Source organism: Ambystoma mexicanum, chromosome 7q, assembly GCF_040938575.1.
Source record: "Ambystoma mexicanum isolate Mex_15411 chromosome 7q, UKY_AmexF1_1, whole genome shotgun sequence".
NCBI classification, from domain to species: Eukaryota; Metazoa; Chordata; class Amphibia; order Caudata; family Ambystomatidae; genus Ambystoma; species Ambystoma mexicanum.
In genome coordinates, this window is record NC_090941.1 from 940002731 (window position 1) to 940024777 (window position 22047).

The 22047-nt window shown below is 47.9% G+C and overlaps 1 protein-coding gene across 11 annotated transcripts in view; it reads left to right on the forward strand.

The window, feature by feature from the left end:
- TENM4 (teneurin transmembrane protein 4) overlaps positions 1 to 22047 on the forward strand; it is a 2472585-nt gene that overhangs the window by 2349152 nt on the left and 101386 nt on the right. For all 11 annotated transcript variants that reach the window (XM_069639906.1, XM_069639908.1, XM_069639907.1 and 8 more), the window contains one exon: positions 21389 to 21543. In XM_069639906.1, coding sequence (XP_069496007.1) covers positions 21389 to 21543 — 155 coding nt within the window. The remainder of the gene's footprint in view (positions 1 to 21388; positions 21544 to 22047) is intronic.

Genomic DNA, 22047 nt, shown 5'->3' on the forward strand with positions numbered 1-22047 from the left:
TGAGTTCTCTGCTGTCTGTCCCTCATCTTTCCACCTTTGCCTCCATCATCGGCTCGCTCTGCTTTGTCTGTCCCCATCCTTAAAATTCTCCAGCATTTAAGCGCTAATCAGAAAATCTCCTGTACATAAAGATGGGCCTCTCTCCGTTGGAGGCCGAAGCACAGGCAGGCATATGTTGGGATAAGCAACACACACTCAGAACCCCCCTCACACCCCCACCCCCGCTCCTAGATATCCTCTCCCAACCTAAGTATTTAACGATTCCATGTTTTTGTCAATCCTATTGTGTCTGAATGGGGCTTCGCTGATCATCGCCCTCTGATACCGCCCTCTCCCCACCTTCCACTACTAAATTATGCTAAAGGGATGATAAAAAGCAATCTTTTATTCATGAGCGCCTTTATTTCCCATACCTCCGTGACCTTAAAGAAGTGTCCCGCCATATTTGTCTTTGCCGGTTTCTTTGAAATTTGCTTTATTGCGGTGAAACCTGGCTCCTGTGCAGTGATCTGTGGCGTGGAATAAATTAGTTTCCATTGGGCTTTGCGCAGGGTGCTGCGAAGCGCAATGGAAGCCATTGGAGGCGTCGAGGCCAGCCCGCGCGTTGTCTGTTTCCTTCTCGGCCAATTTCTCTCAAGGTGGGCCGCTCTCAGCCACACCCAGAATCGGTTCACCCCTCTTTCTTTGTTCCTGATCAAAGTGCCTTCATCCAGATGTGGTCCAGTGGTTACAACATGTGGCTGAACGTCAGTGGAGCTCCCGTCCTGGCGCCATGCGGTCGGTCTCTGCTTGTCAGTAAGTTGCTGTATCGCTGTGAGCTGCACTGCAACAACTGTCGTTTGATTTAGAACCCAATTTGCACAAAATGTAGGGAAGCGCCTCAACCTTTGAATCAGTGCTGTAAATAATGTACTGTGGGATCCCACCAGTGACAGCGGGGCCTCTGTTCTCACCCCATCCCATGATCATGTTGGCCTCTCAGAAGATTACTGAGGAACACCTGCAAAACACCCAGGAGAGGTGCGTTTCCTATAATGTTGCTGGCAAAATAAATGAGGTGCACACTTTTCACCCTAAGGAACTCTGCAACGTTTCGTTCAGAGTGAAATCCTAAAGAGCGATTTCATAGGCATTCTGATTAGATCTTACTGTGGGCTTGTGGGTAAATGTCCTAATGGCCTGGGTACGATTGCTGGCCTATGCACGGATTAAAATAGTAAGCAGCACCCACACACTAAACATTGTGGGTGCAGCACTCACTGATCGCAGTCTTTCGGTTTTTTCCAGATCTGACACCAGGGAGTGGGTTGTGGATGGGGGTGGGGGGGAACAGGGGGGGTGTCAGGATCCGGCACAATTCCAGCACTGCGCTGAATTATCTATATTAGCAGTGGGGCGGAAACCAGTCATAACCTTCAGGCTGGCCAAGCAGTCGTACCCTGGGCCCAATTGGCACATTTTAAACACATTGAGCCAACCGGTATGTGTCGCAGCACATTTTTCAGAATATATTGGTCAAAAGGCTCTACTTTACAGACTGTTGTGAAAGAGAACGGATTCAATAATTAAATATTTGTAGGACGCAGGACCCCTTATGATTGTGATTGGTTATTTATAATGCGCTTAATACCCAGAGGTTTCTAAGCGCGGACCCGGGGATCGAACCTGTGTTGCTCGTGTCCTCTTGCTTCCCAGGCGAGCAGTTGCCCCTGAGGTCTCCTCCTGAGACTCAGGAGTATTTGTCCTGTATACCTACAACATTTTGTGCCCAGTGGAACCAATGCATGAATAAAGGAGTACACAGCAGACAAACGGTGCTTTCTGATATATTTTACTTCCGTGGTCGACATAAATCGCACAATCCCGTGGCAGGAGAAATAACATCACCACTTGTGCATAGCTGCCAGGCAATACAATTGTCATCACTGATTATTTTCCGGCGAAGATCCCAGGTAATAAAATAGAATTGCATCTGAATTACTATTCTGCTGACCTTATGGCTCATCCTTTCCCTGACTTAACCTCTGCTGCTTCACTTGACCTTTCTGCTTTGTATTGTGCCCATCCTATTCTTGCGATGTGCCCTCTCTCCCCACTCCCTCACTGATTAGCTGCTCCTACTCCACCTGACTGCCTTTCCTCCGTCACATGTTCTGCTCACTCTACTCTGCCTGACTACTGCCGCCTCCTCCAGGTTTTCTGCACGCTGTACCCGCCCATACTGCCGCTCTCACTGATTGGCAGTTCCTGCCCTCCCTCCCTCTCTGTCTGCCGCCTCCTCTGGGTGTGCTGGTCACTCTACCCTCCCATAGGAACCTCTCCCACCGATCAGCAGTTCCTACTCTCCCTGTCACTGCGGCCCTCCTCCTCCTCTGGCGGTGCTGCTCACTCTCCCTTCCCATAGGAACCTCTCCCACTGATCAGCAGTTCCTACTCTCCCCGTCACTGCCTCCTTCCTCCTCTGGCTTTGCTGCTCACTCTACCTTCCCATAGGAACCTCTCCCACTGATCAGCAGTTCCTACTCTCCCTGTCACCACCTCCTTCCTCCTCTGGCTTTGCTGCTCACTCTACCCTCCCATAGGAACCTCTCCCACTGATTAGCTGCTCCTACTCCTCCTGACTGCCTTTCCTCCGTCACATGTTCTGCTCACTCTACTCTGCCTGACTACTGCCGCCTCCTCCAGGTTTTCTGCACGCTGTACCCGCCCATACTGCCTCTCTCACTGGTTGGCAGTTCCTGCCCTCCCTCTCTGTCTGCCGCCTCCTCTGGGTTTGCTGCTCGCTCTACCCTCCCAAAGTCACCTCGCTGACTGATTACCAGTTCACACTCTACCTAACGTCTTCCTTCCTTCTCCGGGGTTGCTGCTGACTCTAGCCCCCTATTACCTATAGCCAACTCACCCACTGATTAGCAGTTTCTACTCTCCTTGACTGTCGCCTTACTCCTCTGGCTGTGCTGGTCACTCTACCCTCCCATAGGAACCTCTCCCACTGATCAGCAATTTCTACTCTCCCTGACTGCCTCTTTCCTCCTCTGGCTGTGCTGGTCACTCTACCCTCCCATAGGAACCTCTCCCACTGATCAGCAGTTACTACTCTCCCCGTCACTGCCCACTTCCTCCTCTGGCTTTGCTGCTCACTCTACCTTCCCATTTGAACCTCTCCCACTGATCAGCAGTTCCTACTCTCCTTGAATGCCTCCTTCCTCCTCTGGCTGTGCTGGTCACTCCACCCTCCCATAGGAACCTCTCCCACTGATCAGCAGTTCCTACTCTCCTTGAATGCCTCCTTCCTCCTCTGGCTGTGCTGGTCACTCCACCCTCCCATAGGAACCTCTCCCACTGATCAGCAGTCCCTACTCTCCCTGACTGCCTCCTTCCTCCTCTGGCTTTGCTGCTCACTCCACCTTCCCATAGGAGCCTCTCCCACTGATCAGCAGTTTCTACTCTCCCTGACTGCCTCCCTCCTCCTCTGGCTGTGCTGGTCACTCTACCTTCCCATAAGAACCTCTCCCACTGATCAGCAGTTCCTACTCTCCCTGTCACTGCCTCCTTCGTCCTCTGGCTTTGCTGCTCACTCTACCTTCCCGTAGGAACCTCTCCCACTGATCAGCAGTTCCTACTCTCCCTAGTCACTGCCCCCTTCCTCCTCTGGCTTTGCTGCTCACTCTACCTTCCCATAGGAACCTCTCCCACTGATCAGCAGTTCCTACTCTCCCTGACTGCCTCCTTCCTCCTCTGGCTGTGCTGGTCACTCTACCCTCCCATAGGAACCTCTCCCACTGATCAGCAGTTCCTACTCTCCCTAGTCACTGCCTCCTTCCTCCTCTGGCTGTGCTGGTCACTCTACCCTCCCATAGGAACCTCTCCAACTGATCAGCAGTTCCTACTCTCCCTGACTGCCTCCTTCCTCCTCTGGCTGTGCTGGTCACTCTACCCTCCCATAGGAACCTCTCCCACTGATCAGCAGTTCCTACTCTCTCTGACTGCCTCCTTCCTCCTCTGGCTGTGCTGGTCACTCTACCCTCCCATAGGACCCTCTCCCACTGATCAGCAGTTACTACTCTCCCCGTCACTGCGGCCCTCCTCCTTCTCTGGCGGTGCTGCTCACTCTATCTTCCCAAAGGAACCTCTCCCACTGATCAGAAGTTCCTAATCTCCCTCTCACTGCCTCACTCCCCCTCTGGCTGTGCTGGTCACTCTACCTTCCCATAAGAACCTCTCCCACTGATCAGCAGTTCCTACTCTCCCTGTCACAGCCTCCTTCCTCCTCTGGCTTTCCTCCCCTCACATCCCTGCTTGCATCTCTCATACCCCCCTCTGCTGGCTTTCTGACCCAAGTATACTTGCTCGCAAGATTCCAGATCTGCAGCTTTATGTAGACCTGCCTCCTTTCTCCCTGCCCCTTTTCTGCGGTTTCTCAGAGTGAGCCGGTGCCCTTGAGAATCTCTTTCAGGACTCTTCCCCCTTATGCATAAACCACTTGGGCACTAAGGGAAACAGAAACATATTGCATGCAGTGTGTCAGCTTTCAGAAGCACATGCCTTTCCTGACCAGACTCAAGCTGCTAGGACTGCCTACATGATCGCTTACTCATAACTGCCTCCACTTGGAGAAGGGGCTGGCCCAACCCTTGTGCTTGGCTTCCAGCTCGAACCATTGTATCCATTTTCCTTCCTGGATGGAGCATCCTCCTACTGTGACCTCCTGACAGGAGCATATGGAATTCCTTACCACAGGAGCCTGCACCCTTTGGCCCTCCAGATTTTTTGGGACTACAGCACCCATCAATGCTAGCCAGCATAGCCAATGCTGAGGGGTCATGGGAGTCGTAGTCTTAAACATCTGGATAGCCACAGGTTGTAGACCCTTGCATTATCAACTGCTAGGACATCCTTACATTTTCTCTGTAAAGATCTGTTATTATTTACTTTTTAGGTAGTTGTGGGCTGAGAGTACCCGTTTATTTATGGTGTGTATAGTCCCCTCGTGTCTCCACTGTACAGGCACTGCAAGGCTGGCCCATATGCGGCAGTGCAGGGATGAAATAAGGGAGGGTGGGGTAGCTTTCATCTACGGGATGTATTTCACCTCTGGGCTCCAGAGCAAGATCCTAGGCAACCCAACATCAGGGCCTTCCTGAAGGATTAGGTGAGACGGGACCCTGGTATAGTTCAGCATCCCTGGAGGCAGCCTCGCCATGCTTGAAAGAGTAAGTACCATCACAAGCTGAAGGGCATGGAGAATGCAGGCAAGGTAGCTCAGTGAGATAAGCGCTGAGAGCTGGGTGTCATGTGCTGGTCGCAGGCTCCCATCTGGTAGGGCTGATGCCAACTTTCATCCTTCACTAGTCAATTGAGGACAACTATATTGCAGCACGTGAACATCTGTTATTTGCAACATTCCAAAGTGGCAGCATTGAAGTAACAAGTGCTGTATGGATGCAAGTTACTGTGTTAATAGGTGGCGAGGCATATTGTGTGTATAAGCACCCCCACGAAGCGTCTGTGGACAGAGGCGTTGCTAGGGGGGGTGCTAAGGGGGCTATAGCCCCTGGTCTTTTGGTTGTAGCCCCGGATAGAATCTGAGGGCTACAAGCAAAAAGCTAGCTAGCCCCCAGTCCTAACAGTTCCGACAGTAGAGTAGCCCCAGGTCTTTTCCAGACCTAGCAACACCCCTGTAGACCCCCTGGAAAAGCGTGGCATGCAGCATCTAGCCTGCGGTCGCATGCACCCATTTAGTTTGCAGTGGAAGATTCACCCCACTGCCTCTGTGGGAACCGATTGCCTTCGTCCTTTGGATGGAGTGTGGTCCCTTCTGCAGAATACACAATGAGTGGGTATCGTCGAGTCCAAGAACTGGACGCCTACACCTGCAGGGGGTTAAGTGCTGGCCTCTGAGTGGGAGAATATCTGTGAAGTCCAGGTGGGGGTCTAAGATTCCTACCAATGTCTTTGGTGCAGTTGCTCTAAACTCCATGAACGAAGGGGCACCAGCGATTCTCTCAACAATTGTCCCACTGGATAGTGATGCCAGTTCCCCTGTTGGACAGCGTCTGTCCACGTTTGAGGAATCACCTGCCCTGTTGTTGTAGCCCTTCATTGTATCTCAGCCATTCACTTCCCATAAGCCTTTCTCACCCACTGCCCGCCCCACCCTCGACCGCCCAAAACCCACCCTCCTGGGATCTCCTTGAGCTAGATGTGTCACACAGTGATATCAGCATTTGGGCTGTATAGGGCCTGCCGGTGTTGTTTCTTAACAGTCTTCTGACAGTTCATAGATTAATTGCAGCTGTGCATGAGCTGGTGTTAATAAAAATGTCTTAACCAAATATGGCTTCAGCCACTTCATCTATACACATTATAAGTATGTGTTCCTTATAATCAGATTCTGTTAAAAACAAGCATTGGCAAAGCTAGTAATTGTCTTGTGTATAGGTAGTAGCCATTTGCCAGATACTGGCATCATATGTCCTGCTACACACATTTTCCAGCTGTTTCCATTCTATGGCCAGTTAGAAACCATTATAGCCATATCTGGCAAATGAATATATATATATATATATATTCCATTTTTAATTTTATTTTTACGCAGAATTAAAGTTGTTAACCTCATGCTATGGAAACTGCGTGCTTCTGTGCTTCTTCTGATGAGACAGGCCAACCACACCTCGCTCAGATCTCTCTTCAACAGCTCTCAGTCCTATCCCCATTTCAAGCACATTGAGATGACACCCCTGGCATACAGGTTCCCTACCCCCTTGTAATGTAATGTAATAGAATTTATAAAGCGCAACAAAGACCTGGAGGCATCAAGGCGCTAACGGGAAAACATCAACGGAGAGGAGAGAGTAACAAAAGCCCTTTAAAACAGAAACATTTTCAACTGCTTGCGAAAGATGGACAGAACGTCAATGCTCCGAATGTGAAAAGGGAGAGCGTTCCACAAAGAGGGAGCCAGTACCGAGAAAGATCTACCTCCAGCACAACAACGGTGGAGCGACCAACAAGACGGATTGCATCAGAGCACCATATTACAGGTCCTCTCTCCCCTGGAAACTGCAGCCTGTGGAGCTTGCTCCTGGGCACGCACTCCTCCAGTGCCGGCACTTCACCGCTCATACGCTTCAAGGTGGTCTGATTCGTGGTGGTTCTCTGAACACAAATCCTCCTTATTTTATGTTACAAAGTATTTATACTGCACCAAGTAAGCACCAAAGTAGTCTCGGATTCCCTAGGATTGGCGTAGTGTGCCCCCACCAGGTGTTCCAGACGGTTTTCTGCAAGAAAATGGTAAAGCAGCAGTGGTGGAAGTTAGTGGGAACGGTCAGGAGCGGAGTTCCACTACTTTTATTTTTTCCTGTTAACAGTTCCACTACTTTTTCCAACTATTTTCACCATTCTGTTCTTTGTAAAGTTAAAGCACATTTCTCCACTCTACCCCCCAATAGCAGTTACAGCTGAACTGAAATCTGTTTCATCTCAACTGACTGTCATGCAGCATAGCTGCAGCCCTTGAAAGATGTGTTGCACGTTGCTCCCCCCCCCCCCCGCCGGGTCACAGTGCCACTACTTTTTTTTGACACACTTCTACCACTATAAAGCAGTGGCAGGAGATGTGCTATTTGTCGACACTTCTAATTAATACCCCTTTGCTTACCCATCCCAAATACCTCTGCTACCCCAGGCCCCCCTGTAACTCACTAGCTGCATCCCCTTTTTACTGGAGCTCAGTTGCTACCTGGCAAGGTACCTGCTTTATACTTTATATACGTACATACATACAGACAGACATTAACATATTAATACACATGTTGCTATCCCTTCATGCACATACAGTTTGCATTGCTTGTACCCTGTCTATTGAGGGTTACATATAGATGTCTGCAGTACGTGCCTTAACATTCAGCGCTATCCCGTCCACTCTAGTATCACCAGCCAAATCAATTATTTCCATTGTTGTGTGTATTCAACTTATTGCAAAATGGCTGCGGTGCAACACCAGAAAGTACGCAGTGCTTTGGCAGGGTCACTGCTGCCTTGCCGGGAAACCTCTTTTCCAGAGCCGTGCCTTTAGTAGTTCTGGCGCCTGAGACTTGGGTCTCTCTGGCTTATTTCCAATTTCCTTTGCCCCTTGTAATGCTGTCTGCAAACAGGAACACAGCTGTTGATGCCCACCGTGGGCGAGTGCCCATGAGTGTCCGCTCCGCTCCGGACGCCTGTTCTCCGGAGACTCTGTGAGCGCTCATCGGATCCCTCCTTTGCTATAGCACAGAGTTGTCTACGGTTCTCCCTGAGAAAGATCCCAGCCCTGACTGTCTCTCTGGACATGTCTGCATTTGGAATGCATGTCAAACATGAATGTCCTGGTGCAACGGAATGCATGGTGGGCTAGAAGTTACGCAGCTGCCACCATGGCCAGACCCACAGGCCTCGAGTAGGCCTAGTTCATGTTCTGAGACCTCGCTCAATCATTGCACTTTCAGGGCCCAGCCCGGAATCACCTACTCACACGTTGTCAGTTCATGGCGCTTCATCAAGCTGGGTGTGCTTGATGATGCACAAGTAGGTGACTTCGTTCTCACTAAGGACTATACAAGATTGCCCTCCTTCTGCATCCTTTGGATGGATAGCTCAGGGGCAACGTGCTCGCCTTGGAAGCAAAACGACACAGAGCAACACAGGTCCGATCCTCGGGTCCGCCCTTAGAAACCCCTGGGTATTAAGCGCGTTATAAATAACCTAACCTATCATATCCTGGGAAAAGTGGGAAGAATGACACTTTCCTAGTTAAACCTGCTGACAGACCTTGTTGGACCAACGGATCTCAAAATAACATCAAATCAGCAAGGATGCTCAGGTCCTGATTGGCGGCCCAACGTGTCTGGTTACACGCACTATCTTTAATTCATTTTCAGAAAGAACCTCGGAATATACTTTTTTCCCCACACATAACCCTGCCCCTCCACCTTCCCTGCTACCACTTGTCCTAATCTTCCTGTCCTATCCTGAAAATATTTTGGAACTTCAGTTTTACCTCCCACCTTTTCATCCTTTGAACCATACAGAGGCCCTCTGGGTAGCACCAGCGCTGAACAAAACCTCAATTAAATAAATAAAGGATCTCCCCATAAACTTTCAAACCTGTTCCTGATCCAACCGCTAGGTGGCAGTACTACACAAAGACTATTGGGGTGGGTTTCCATAACTTTTTCAAAGAAAGGCACCAGTGCAAGTTACGTGCCATTCACAAAAAAAGGCGTATGCTTGATTCACAAAACCATTTCCGGATTTTCCATCGAAACACATTCAGGCCTAATTTGCATCACAATGTACACATGTAATGGGCAGCGTCGACAGTTGTCGTGAAGAGGCAGGTTGATGAATTTGTGGTTGTGTCAAGAGGTGTTCCCGGCGAATATAAATTCACTCCCAAAAAAGTGCAACTCAAGAACGTTTTTAGAAAAAGTCGGCGATATGTGTAAAAACCCCTGTTGCTCAACGTGTACCTAGTGTCAAGGTGTGTGTGAAGTGTAAAAGTTAGAATGGTGCCATAGAAATTGGAGGGATACATGGAGCACGTAGTATTTTGCAGTGTCAGAAAGAAAATATGAAGGAGTGAATAGCATGTTTTTTTCCCTCTAAGGGTGCCCTGGTGCGATTTGCTCCTGTACAAGTTGCACCTGCGAGGCCACCACTAAAACATTGGTAAATTGCTCTCATTTGCGAATCAAGTGTAAGTTGCAGTGCTTTATTTTTTCGCCAAAATAAAGCCCAAATCCACTGGCAAACTTTGTGACTCCTGTTGCCAGGCAGGAATTACAACCCGACGTTGGTGTGACTTACACCAGCCTTAACCTCACATCGAAGAGAGGGGGGGTGTTTGCCTACATGCTCCTGTGACTCCAGCACATGCAGGAAGCTGCAGTCCTCTTGACCCATTGTTCCATTTGAGCCAGGAAGAAAGCTCAGGGGCAACGCGCTCAACTTGGTAGCAAGGTGACGCAGACCAACACAGGTGCGATCCCCGGGTCTGTGCTTAGAAACCTTCTGGTATTAAGCGCGGTATAAAAAAAACAATTACATTTTTCACAGCCGCATGCAAATCTATTTCTGACCAAGGCCCAGCCGGGCAAAAGGGTGGCCTGGTTAAAAACAGATTTTTTTTAACACACACAAAATAAGTAATGCCATTAAAGAACAAATCAACAGGAAGAAACTTCCCAAGTCAGTTACAGCTGCTGCAAAGAAGCAATTGCTTGTCAGCGGTAACCGCAGAAGATGCCTGGCCGCGTCTCCCAGCAAGATGCTTTTGGGAATTAATATTTCCTGACATAGCAATAACATCATTTCTACCACACTCCCGAAATGAGGACTGATTTAGTGACCTTTTGCGTCGGCTCTAGTGGCGGAGCTGTGCAATCGGCAGTCTTGTAATGTCTTGTGGCAGCATGTCGGCCTACACCGCTTCCTGGCATGCTGCTGCGCACCCAAGGACTCAACCCCGATAATTTAACAACAAAAGGAAAGCTCTCCTTCCAGCTCTTCAAGTGGACGTCGACATTTCTGATTGGTTGCCTTTGAACCAGATGCTATGTTTCAGATTTGCCTATTTGTGGAAACATTTTGCAGGCAAAATTGCACAACCCATCCCGAAAAGTCTTTTGTATACGGTGCCTTAGTTTTGAAGGGTGTACAGGGAGGAGAAGAGGTAGCCCATTTCTCAGCAGTCCCAATTTTGGCATGCGTTAAAACAGAATTCCTTTTTTTCTTTTTTTAAATCTAGGGGCATTTTTTAGGGCTCCTAAATCTTGTGCTTTTTTCACAGTTTTATTTTTAGGTCAGTAATCTAAATTTGGTGGTCCGGACCTAAATTTGGTGGTCCGAGGGGCTACCCTTAAGCACTTCATTAAGATGATAAGACCACTCTACTTTGGTTTTAGAGGGTAGGTTGGTGGTCGCTGTTATGTAGTTTTGACTTTGTTGTGGGTGCAAGCCATTTTACTGCATTGGTAGCCCAATGTACCTTTTGGTAGCCATCGGCTTACCAATGTATTTTTGTAGGTCCTGCTATTGGCCATTTTATTTTAGGAGCTTTTTCTGTCCAGGGCAACCAAGAGGTAGGCTTTAGATGGCAGTTCTGCACACGTGGGCTCCTTGTGAGCCCGCATGCCAGCCTCCAGATTGGTTTCCAGCGATTAAGGCCACCCTAAGTGCGCAGGCTGCCTGTCCCGCATCCTGCAGGGTGCTCTGGATTGAGTGACTGATTTAGGGCACAACCCAATGGCCTGGTCTCCTGATACTTTGTCCTTAATCCCCAAATATGATTGTTTGGTATGGATTGGCTAGCCCCTGTGAGTGGTAGTACTTAGAGCAACTCTTACCTAGGCTCTGTCCTGTTGCTGGAAGTTTTGGATGAGCAGGTTTACTTATCTGATGGAGTATTTCTTGCCTTTGCTGCCATTTTAGGACCCCATTTGGCTGCAAGCACTGCCTTGGGTTGATCTCCGGTTTGGGTTTTATGCTTCTGGATGTCCACCCTGAGCCTCCTCTATCCTCCTGACTCCAGGTGTGTGCTTGGTCAGGCTTTCTGTGCTGGGACCATCTCTGGGCCGTTCTGCCGGTGTCTTCCTATTTTCCCACCAAGGCCCTGGCTTCTTGATGCTGGAAGCTGTGGCTTCCTGGAAGGCGGTTGAGATTTCACCGCCAGAGGCTTAAAAAATGTAGTGGAAACCACCCTGTAGCACCCAGTGCTCACTGCTTGCCTCCTGCCTGTAGGCTAAATTCAGTACTTAAAGTTGTATTCAAAAGTTAGATCGGTCGGTTAGTTCTTGAAAATAGGCATATATCATTTAACTTGATTCTTTCAGAAAGGCGATTTCAGCCTCTTCATTTATCAAAGCTTTTACTCGGGTAATTGTGTTCAAGTCACACAATACATTAGGCATTTTCCCAATTCCTCTACAAAAGATCACAGCTCTTGCCAATGCATTTCGGTGCCCAGCACCATCTTCAGGGCTACATTTATGCCTGCAGTAGTCGTTGCACCTTTTTCATTTGTAACGACTACTGCACGCATAATGGCACTAACGTTCACGTTGCACCTTTTTCTTTTGTATTTCCTTTACGTGATGGAACTAATCTTCTTGCTGGTATGTACATTTACCATTTATAAATTATAATGTATGCACATATGTTGATGGATATTGAAATGTAGCCCTGAAGATGGTGCTGGGCACCGAAATGCATTGGCAAGAGCTGTGATCTTTTGTAGAGGAATTGGGAAAATGCCTAATGTATTGTGTGACTTGAACACAATTACCCGAGTAAAAGCTTTGATAAATGAAGAGGCTGAAATCGCCTTTCTGAAAGAATCAAGTTAAATGATTATGCCTATTTTCAAGAACTAACCAACCAATTTAACAATTGAATACAGCTTTAAGTACTGAATTTAGCCTCCAGGTAGGAGGCAAGCAGTGAGCACTGGGTGCTACGGGGTGGTTTTCACTTCGTTTTTCAAGTCATTACAGTTGTTAAGGCCCGGGTGTCATTGGACCTTTTTTTGACCCAGTAAGCTCCATATAAAACACATAGGTTTTGGAATAGCATTATCAACTGACATTTATTTGATAAGAAGAATATTCTTCGTGGTGCCCGCCTGTTTTCCATTTTACCGCCAGAGGCGTAGCCAGGATTCTCTTAGAAGTGGGGCTTGAAGCTAATGTAGTTGGGCCCACCGAAGTGACATTGACATCTGTAAATGCCCACACAGCACTGCTGAATGGGCATTTACATATTTTGGATGGGCCTTGCCTGCGCAGGCCCTACACTGTCTACGCCTCTGTTCAACGCCCTGCTTCATCTGCTCTTCGGGAGCATCCTAGTCCACTCCACCATTGTCTTTTTTGTGCGAGCGTCTTTTGAGGCTGGGCACCCACTCATTAGTCCTCTGTACCACAGGGCCCTGTTTTCAGGGTTCATCTGCCTCCTTAGAGTCTCCATCTGCATTGCCTTTGCTTCCAGCTGAAGCGGCTCCCTCATTGGGAAGCCATTTTACTTTCTTCATCGTCATCAGGGTTGTCATTGGCCCAGGAATGAAATCCCCAGTGAATCCTGTAAACCCCACCAAGGAAAAGATGTCTTGCAATTCTCTAGCGAATACTGACAACTGCATCTAGGGAAAGAAGCTGTGTACTTACTGGATTGCGGTGCATTCTGTGCATTGACTTCTTGGAAGCAAACACCATCAATTGCTAGATCTGCACCCTGGGGTGGTCGATTATTCCATACGCTCGCCCGCTGGTGTCCCTATGGGCCAGGGTCAACACGTTTGCAAGCAAGTCTATACCAGGTGTTACCATTCGTGGTTTTCCTGCTGTGCTGCACCGTCTACCGGGGCTTCCGGTTCTAAAACCGACACCTCTATCTCTTTATTGGGGTCTTGTTTGGTTCTCCCTAGTGTTGCTTGCTGCCATGTTCACGCCAGTGGGGTAGAACTGCCACTTACCGGCATTTTTCCCATACTCGCCAATGGTCTACTGACGTCGTCCCTTTTATTTCTTTGGAACATTCTACCCACCCTGAAACTCTCCTAGAATTACTTTCTGGGTCTTTAACTGCCCCTGGACTTTTTCCCTGCAGCCACTTTAGGTCCAGTGAATTTTATGCCAAGAACTAAAATTGTATTACTTGGCAGTGATTTTTTTATTTATTTTTAAAGTCCGCCCCTCCAAACTCCCATTGGTGAATGCATATATTTACACTGTTTCTGGTGATGCTGTAAGTAGGTTTCCTCACACTGTACTGACTTGGTAACTCTTGCTAATGTGCATATAGATTTCATTGGTGGTCCCTGGTGTGCTTTAGAATTGGCCCCCTCCTAGAGGGCCAGAAACACTGTGACTTACTGGTGATGGGCTACGGGTCCTAATGGTGCTCGAAGTGGGCGGGAGCGGTTGGCCGCAGTGCTCTTCTGTTCATAAACTTTTATTTTAAAAAGAAACCTTTCCGGAATGGTTTAGTTTTAAAATAAAAGTGTAGAAGTTGAAACTTGCACTTCAGTGCACTGTACTGCACATTCCCCTAAACAGCAGGTGTGTTTGTTTGGGGGTTTGGATTGCACGTGGACAGGCTAACAAGGAACATGGGAGGGGGCGTTGTGATGGGTTTTGTGAGGCACGAGGACAGGCCAACAAGGAACATAGTTCCACTACTTCTTTTCGTACACTTCAACCACTGCTCCTGAATGACAATTATCACTGTGTATATCTGGTGACCTTCTCTTTCCACCGCTTGTCTTCATGGGCTGTGTGCCTACCACCCGGTTGTGGACCTCAATTCTATTATAGGAGTGGGATATGCCTTCAAGGACAATGTACTGCTTCTGTGCAGGCACCAGGTGTGTTATAATGTTTGGTCTGTCCTCCCCCAGCTCCCTTGCCACTATATGTTCTTTACTTATCCCTACTATAAGGTTTAAGAGAGTCCTCAGTAACATTTACTGTTTTTATGATATGCTATGTTTTTATAAGCTGTGCGTGGTGTGCTCAAGTACTTATTTAACTTAAAAAAGTCTATATATTTGTAACATTATAAATGTGTATACTTTTCAGTATACCAGTGTCGTGTATGTTCAATGGATAAGTGTGAGGGCTTATTGTACCTTTGTATGAGCCTACACCCACTTCCTGGATTTAAGCCTGATTTCGCAGCCTCGTTACCACATGTTAAGAGTGGTTTGGCTCTCTATTGGTCTGGGTTCTTTGCCCCACCTCAAGGTTAGTGGGTATATAGCCCTCGCCAGAGGCCTGTGCGAAAACAGCCTCCACAGCAGGTAAAGGAGCTGAGGTGAAATGTCACACAATTTGGTCAAGCAGGTAAGCTAGGTTTAGTATTTTTGGATCTTATGGCAGCAAGATAAATGTTTTCCCCCAAAGAAGTATCGAAAGGGGTCGCAGAGAAATTCTGCACAGGGAATAGATCTAGCCAAAAGGATTGTATCTGAGTTTACAATGGGAGGACAGCTTTTATCTCGGACTACGTTCTCCTGCTGGAGTTACCAAATTATTGCAAAGAAACTTCTCACAAAGGCAGCCTTTTGGCAGGCTGCTCCAAGTGCCAAGTTGCCCATTGCCAGCCAGTGATTGAGGACTGGCGCCTCTTCCAAGAGCAAATACAAGGCCTCATATCATCAGGCAGTTGTCCCTTCTTTTGGACCTATGTGATTCTGTGAGGAACTGGACTATCCGCACAGTGGGTACGCATTCGCCTGGGCTTTTTTGAAATTATAAATAAATTTGAATGATTTATTTATTTATTACATTTGTATAGCGCACAGACAGCCCTTGGGCATCGAGGCGCTGTTACTTGCAGGGAGCTTAGTTACAGGGGAGGTACAGCTGGGAAATGAATGTACACATTGTACATTAATACATTAGGGAACATATTATATTTATTAAAACATTTTGTAGTTTATCAGGTGATGCCGGTGATTGTGGGTGGCATACATCAGGCGAAAAGTGCAGTTTTCATGGCTTTGAGGAAAGCCATGAGAGATACCTCACCTCGAAGAATAGGAGGTAGAGCATTCCAGTGCGAGGATGCAAGGTAGGGGAAGCTGGCACCACCTACTCTAGCTCTTTTTACCATGGGCATGCTAAGCATGTTGGTGTAAGGTGTTCTAGTTGGCCTTGTGGTAGATCAACCTCCGGAAAATGTGTGGAGCTAATCCGCTAACATTTTCCTATGCTCAGCGCATTACATGCACATAGACCCGTGTACTCTGGGTGGATACAGCCTACAGGCGCCACCCCCCCTCATATTTAGTTGGAACATGACAGCCAAGAGTACATGAAGGCATCTCAGAAGGGGGAGGGAAAAACCATCCTCCTGCCAAGGCCAACCTAATTATCTAACAAAGGCTCCATGGATCCGCCCTGTCCCTTGTTAGCTGCTAGTGGCAGCTTTGCATACTAATCAGAGTTATTTCAAGTAGGTGCACAGGAGGCCTGGTCGCAGGACTAACAAAAGACAGGAACAAGAACCTTTGAAATACACTGTGTCGACTTGAAGCCAGCTACCATCTCTGTGTCCAGGGCAGTGACCTGTCATGTCTGGGATTATGTGTTTACAGTAGGCAACCCCACAGGGGGACCCGATTCAGAAGGTACAAGTATGTGGATCGATGGAGACAGAAAGTCTGTTCTCGCCGCAGCTTCAAGAGAAAGCTGCTGCTTTAATCAGGAACCACAGAGAGCTCCATTAACTAGAGAGTCCCTTTGAACCACAATGGTCAGGGAGATGGGTGGGACTTAGTATTACATGGTTTTACCCCTTTACCTTTTCTGTTGCAAAGAACTCTGGTTATGACCTCGTGCAGATTGTTGGAGGGGACCCAGGATTGGTTCATTAACATAGGCTTGGCCTACACCAATTACCGTGGCCTCTTTTGGGCAGATCACCTGAAGACTTTGGAAGGAGCAACAAGAAGAACTCTGCACTGGACCCTGGCTGAAAGTATAGTCCACCTTACAGCTTCCGTCAGTGAAGGAAGGCTAGGATTTCCAAAGAGGGAAGCAAGATCCCTCCCCTAAACATCGCCCAGGGAACAGAGGGAGATACTGAATCCAGAGGACCCTCCAGCAGCTCCAGAACCGGTAACCAGCCAGCAAATAGCATGCCCAGCTATGCTCTGCAGCAAGCCTCCAAGGTGGGAAGTGCCAGAAAGTCCAAACCAAACTGAGGACAAGGCTGTTGGCTGCAACACGCAGTTTCTCCTCAGTTTTGGGTTGTCTGACACAAGCCCAGTGAAGAAGCTAGGAGTAGTGCATCAACAAGCATGAATTAATGTCTGCCTTAAAGGACATTTTTGAGCCAGTCGAGCCCTCGAGCTGCAACCAACTGCACCGCTGACTGTTGTCATGCTGCAGTAGCTAACGTCGTCTGAGAAGCCTCGACCTGTGCTTCGACCCACCAACCAACACTGAGACGATTCCTGATTCTGAGCCGCCATATAAGGCAACTTGCAGCCGTTGGTCCAGCCTCGCTCGCCGGAATGTCTGCTGCCTGATACCCACAGCTGACTCCCGTCTTGAACTCTGTTGCAGGAGCTGCAAAGCTCCCTGAAACCGACTCGACCCTGTCGAGCCTCAAGAACGTCTGCAAGCACATGGTACATCTGAAGGCCCCCAGTGACATTTTACAACCTATTTGTCCCTTTGTTGTGAAACCAAGTATCCTTGAACTATTGAGATTCATTACTTTACTGACTACCCTCCTGTCAGAATCCAGAGTGCATTCCTTTTCCTTCTTGCAACTGTCTGTCCTCTGCATTCCTGTACAGGGTGGGCTGTATTTTGTATTCTGCTAGAACTGTCTGTAGTGATAATAATAAAATAAGTATTTGTATACAACCTTGACTGGACAGTCCTTTTTTATCATTGGGTAATAATTGTATTTTCGCTGTGTTGCAACTAACCAACTATCCATGACCTTGCAGATATAAGCCTACCGTTCTGTCCACGTTACCAAAACTGTACAGCGAGGTTTATAATTTGTTTGTGTTTCCAATCTGTTCCGATCCCTTCTAGTGTATTAGAGGTGTGGGGCTGATTGATGGTTTAGAATCCGATATTCATCCCTGGACCACTGGTGCATCAAAGGTTGATTTGTCACAGATTGCCTTTGCAGCTCGCTGGCTCCTGCCCCACAGTCAGCCAGCGGTCCTAGCACAGTCTCTCTCTCTCTCCCTCTCCCTCTCTCTTTCTCTCTCTGTCTCTGTCTCTCTCTCTGTCTCTCTCTCTCTCTCTCTCTCTCTCTCTCTCTCTCTCTCTCTCTGTTCCCCCCTCCCTCGGCACACACTGCATCAGGAAGGCAAGAGGATGAATTGGTATGCAACAGCTTCACTGTTGTGTTATGGTGGCCTTAATGTAAGATTCAGACAGATGCCCTCATTACAGTTTCGCCAGTATCCCGACCCATTAAACCAGCGGGATACTGGCAAAACTGCCATATCGTTTCGGCTGCCCAATATCCCGGTATTATCCGAGTATTAAGGGCAGCAGAGACGCTTGTAAATTCCCATTCCATGGAGTCCCGTAGGACTGCATGGATGGGATTGCCAGATAACCAGTGCCAGTGATTCCAGCCTATATTTGCAGGTAGGGGCGTGAACTCCTGGCAGGTCAGGCCTGACGGTAGATCACTGCCCCCATCGGCAAATTTGTTTCCCCAGTCCGGATGAAATGCTGGTGCCGGAATTACCGTAATTCTTTCCAGACCGGGGAACTCATAATGAGCCCCAGATACTCGAGGGCCAGAGGCAGGAATTTTCAGAATGTTGGTGCTCCAGGGATGCTAGACACCCAGAATATTTATAAGAGAGAGCCCCAAGACCCTGAAAGACCAATTGTGTGTTTCTGACACTCTGAACCTAGCAGAAGACATCCGGTAAATATGCGCATCTTGACTGCAGGGCGATGTGGAGGCTGTTGATGAGTGCTGCGCGTGCCGCATTGCTATTCTATGCCCTCGGCATGGGAGGAGCCTTGATGTGAGCGTGATGGGATGCTTCAGTTGAAAGAGGATTTTTCACCTTACCAACCACATGTCACCAGTCATGGCAATGCAGACCCCTTTTAGTCATGCGATTGCAGTAACAATGACTGTATGAACTTGTGCGTCTCCCACTGCGTGACTGTTGACTGCTTTGAACCTTTGTGGATCGTTCTTCTGTCTGGCCACTCACATGGCTCAGTTTGTTACCTGCTGTAAAACTATGTCAAACCTGTTGTTCAATCTTTTCATACTAAGACACCTTTGTCAAATGATGCACTCTTTCAAAATAAATTTTAATTCTTTTGAAAAGGAAATACAATCAAATTCGAATCTATTGTGGATGCCAGGAAAGCTGGTGAGATCTTGGTATGGGTGACCGGGTGCTGCTGGTAGACTTTGATGAGACGTACTCTTCCCTGTGTAGTCGCCGTCGCTAGGGGGCGGCAGAAGGGGCTATAGCCCCGGGTCTTTTGGTTATGGCCACCGATAGAAGCTCTGGTGCTAAAACCAAAAGGCTAGCTAGCCCTGAATCCCAATAGTTCCGACATTAGCGTAGCCCCAGATCTTTTCCAGACCTAGCCACACCGCTAAGCAGAGTCTACAGGGTTGCTAGCCCAAACCAAAGCTAGCATCTCTGTGATACCCCCTTTCAGTGAATTGACGATGACCCTCACCTTGAACTCAACATATTCCAGTAAATTGGAAGGGGAAATAATTGTATTTCTAAATTAAAATTGCATCAATTTGAACATACCTATTCCCCCTCGCGTTAAAGTATTTGGGGTAAGATAACATGGTGTTTCTGAAAAAGAGATCATGCTCCCATAAGCCTTCATTTGGAACAAACCTTCTTCAGGGGTCAAGTCCTAAAAATAAAAGTGGGCGGACTCATCAACAAACGCAATGGGATGGTACGTCGCCAGAAATTAGCATATCAAGGTGAAATATGCACATTTCATTAAATTGGCTTTGCATAACCACCCAAATTGCACAGGACGAATGGCATTTGCCTTTCATAAAATCAACACACGCACAAAACCAAGAGAGAATATTTTCTTCTAATAGTGTTCTTGAAAACGTTAAAAGGTGTGCATGTTATTAACTTCAAGAACTAATACAAATGTTTTCCCTGGAACCTCCAGTAACGAAATGGGACATCTCACCTTTAGTTGTTTGTTATTTTTCATTAGGTTATATAGTGCAGTTGTAAAGTATTTGGTCTGCAAACCTGACGACTGCTGTTCGATCCATGGGGTCGGCTTTAATTCATAAATTCAAAGAAGGGATAACATGCTTCTAATTTTAGCTGAGGGGGACCGAGTCCACCCTCCGCCCACCTGCATGTACCCTCAATTTGAGCTCTGCCTTCTGTGCCAGCTAATCTTTGGTACAACCCGTGCCAGTGGAGGAGGAGCTCAGGTTCTAGCCAATGGAATTTCCCCCCCTAGCCTTTAAGACAAAGTAAAGCATGTGATGGGGAGAGGGAATTCATGCCATGCATGTTCTACCAGCGGTCATATGCAGGCCAGAACTGCAAACAGGAAGGGGCATCATTAAAAATAACTCCTGGAGCAATCCGAGACCCCCTCCCCAGCAGACAAGCAGCTCTCGAGCAGTGAAGGGAAAAGAGCAGTCATATCCTAAGGAAAGGGTGGGGGGTGACCCTGATAATTGGGCACAGTTTCCACAATGCTCGGTTGCTCCCTTTTGGACCCCACATCATTGGCCTGGATCGTGGTAAAATGAAGGGGAAGAAGACTGGGAGGAAGGGACGCATGTCCCAAAAAACATATGACTGGCTCTGGAGCAGTAAGAAATTAAAACAAGCTTAGAGCCGTACAGGACAATAATACTGCTAATATTGTTACTCACTGAGTATTAAATAGCCGAGCCAGTGCTGCCACCACCACCACCACCTCCAGGCTAGGAGGCTCCCTATCCCAGAGGAGGCATAGAACAGAAGCTGGTGTTAGTGAGGCCAGTGAGATTGCCATGAACGCCCTCAGAGTGGTTAAATAAAAACCCCAAATCAGCCAAAGTAAGGGTGACGGGACCGAGGCTGCTTATGGCTTCACTACAACCATGCAGCCCCCGTGGGAGTGGTGAGAAGCACATTAAGAGTTGTAGGTCTACAAGAATATCACTACCAAGGACTCCTCTTTAGCTTTGTTCCAAAACAAATCCTCAGAAGCAACAAAGAAATTCAGGAGATGGGCTAGTGATGGGCCAGCAGAGCAGGAAATGGTGTAAAGCAAAATCCCCTTGCAAAGCGGCTCTAGAATGGGAACATATTGAGCCCGGAGCAAAAGCTGTGTTAAATGGGAGTAAATGTAGCTGACAGCATTATATAGATTTACTCTTAAAGATATATAGACAGATAGATAGATAGATAGATAGATAGATAGATAGATAGATAGATAGATAGATAGATAGATAGATAGATAGATAGATAGATGCTACCTGTCTTTGTAAGGGAAGGATTACACGCATCATCGAGGAGCATGTTTGCTTTAGACTGCTGGTGTTCACCGGAAGCCGTGGGGGTGGGAGCAACAGCAACAGGAAGATAACTGTTTACACACAGGTTCCGTGGAACGGCGTTTAGGTGAGGTACATGTGGAGACTGTGCTGGGTTGCCGAGTCAATAAATGGGTGGACTGTGTGGACCTTGTCTCCTTACCAAACTCTGTGATCTTATCAGTATACATATGGCTATACCATACTGCAGGGAGCCCTTGTGTGTGGATGGTTGTCTGGCTTTTACTTCTGCTTTCCCCGGTGTGCTTTTTTAAAACCTTTTGTTAAGTGATCTACTTTTTCTTTGTGCCAGGTATCACAGTGGACAAGTTTGGGCTGATTTATTTCGTCGACGGCACCATGATCCGGCGAATTGATCAGAACGGTATTATCTCCACCTTGCTTGGCTCCAACGACCTGACGTCTGCCAGACCCCTCAGCTGCGACTCCGTCATGGACATTGCCCAGGTATTTAAGCCACAATTAAATCAAAATGACACGGCCAAGGTGCGCCGCTTGCCTCGACTTCTTGCCGGCTGCAATGAGCGTGGCGGGCTCCTGGCTCCTTGCGGTTGGATCATTTGGCTCTGTACGGGGCAGAGCTGCATCAAATTAGCGTCTGGAAACAGTGGTTGAACGCTTCTCTGCCAAAATTAGCAACAGCAGGGAAATGAGACGACCTGACTTGCATCAGATTGCAAATTGGTTACAGCTCCAGTCATGCTGGGATTTTTAAGGCTTGCGGCTTTTGGGAGGAAGGGGTCTTAGGGTGAGGGAAGGGGGCCAAGAATTTTTGGTCAGGATATTTTGCAGTCAGTAAGTGTAGCCAACGCTTTTCAGTGAACCTATTTTGGGAGACCACATAGACACAATTACTGTAAAGCAGAGGAGGGCATTACTAAAAGGTGGCATTGTTTGCAGACTGGAACCCAGAAGGATTTAGCCCACCATGTTGTAAGAACACAGATCCTC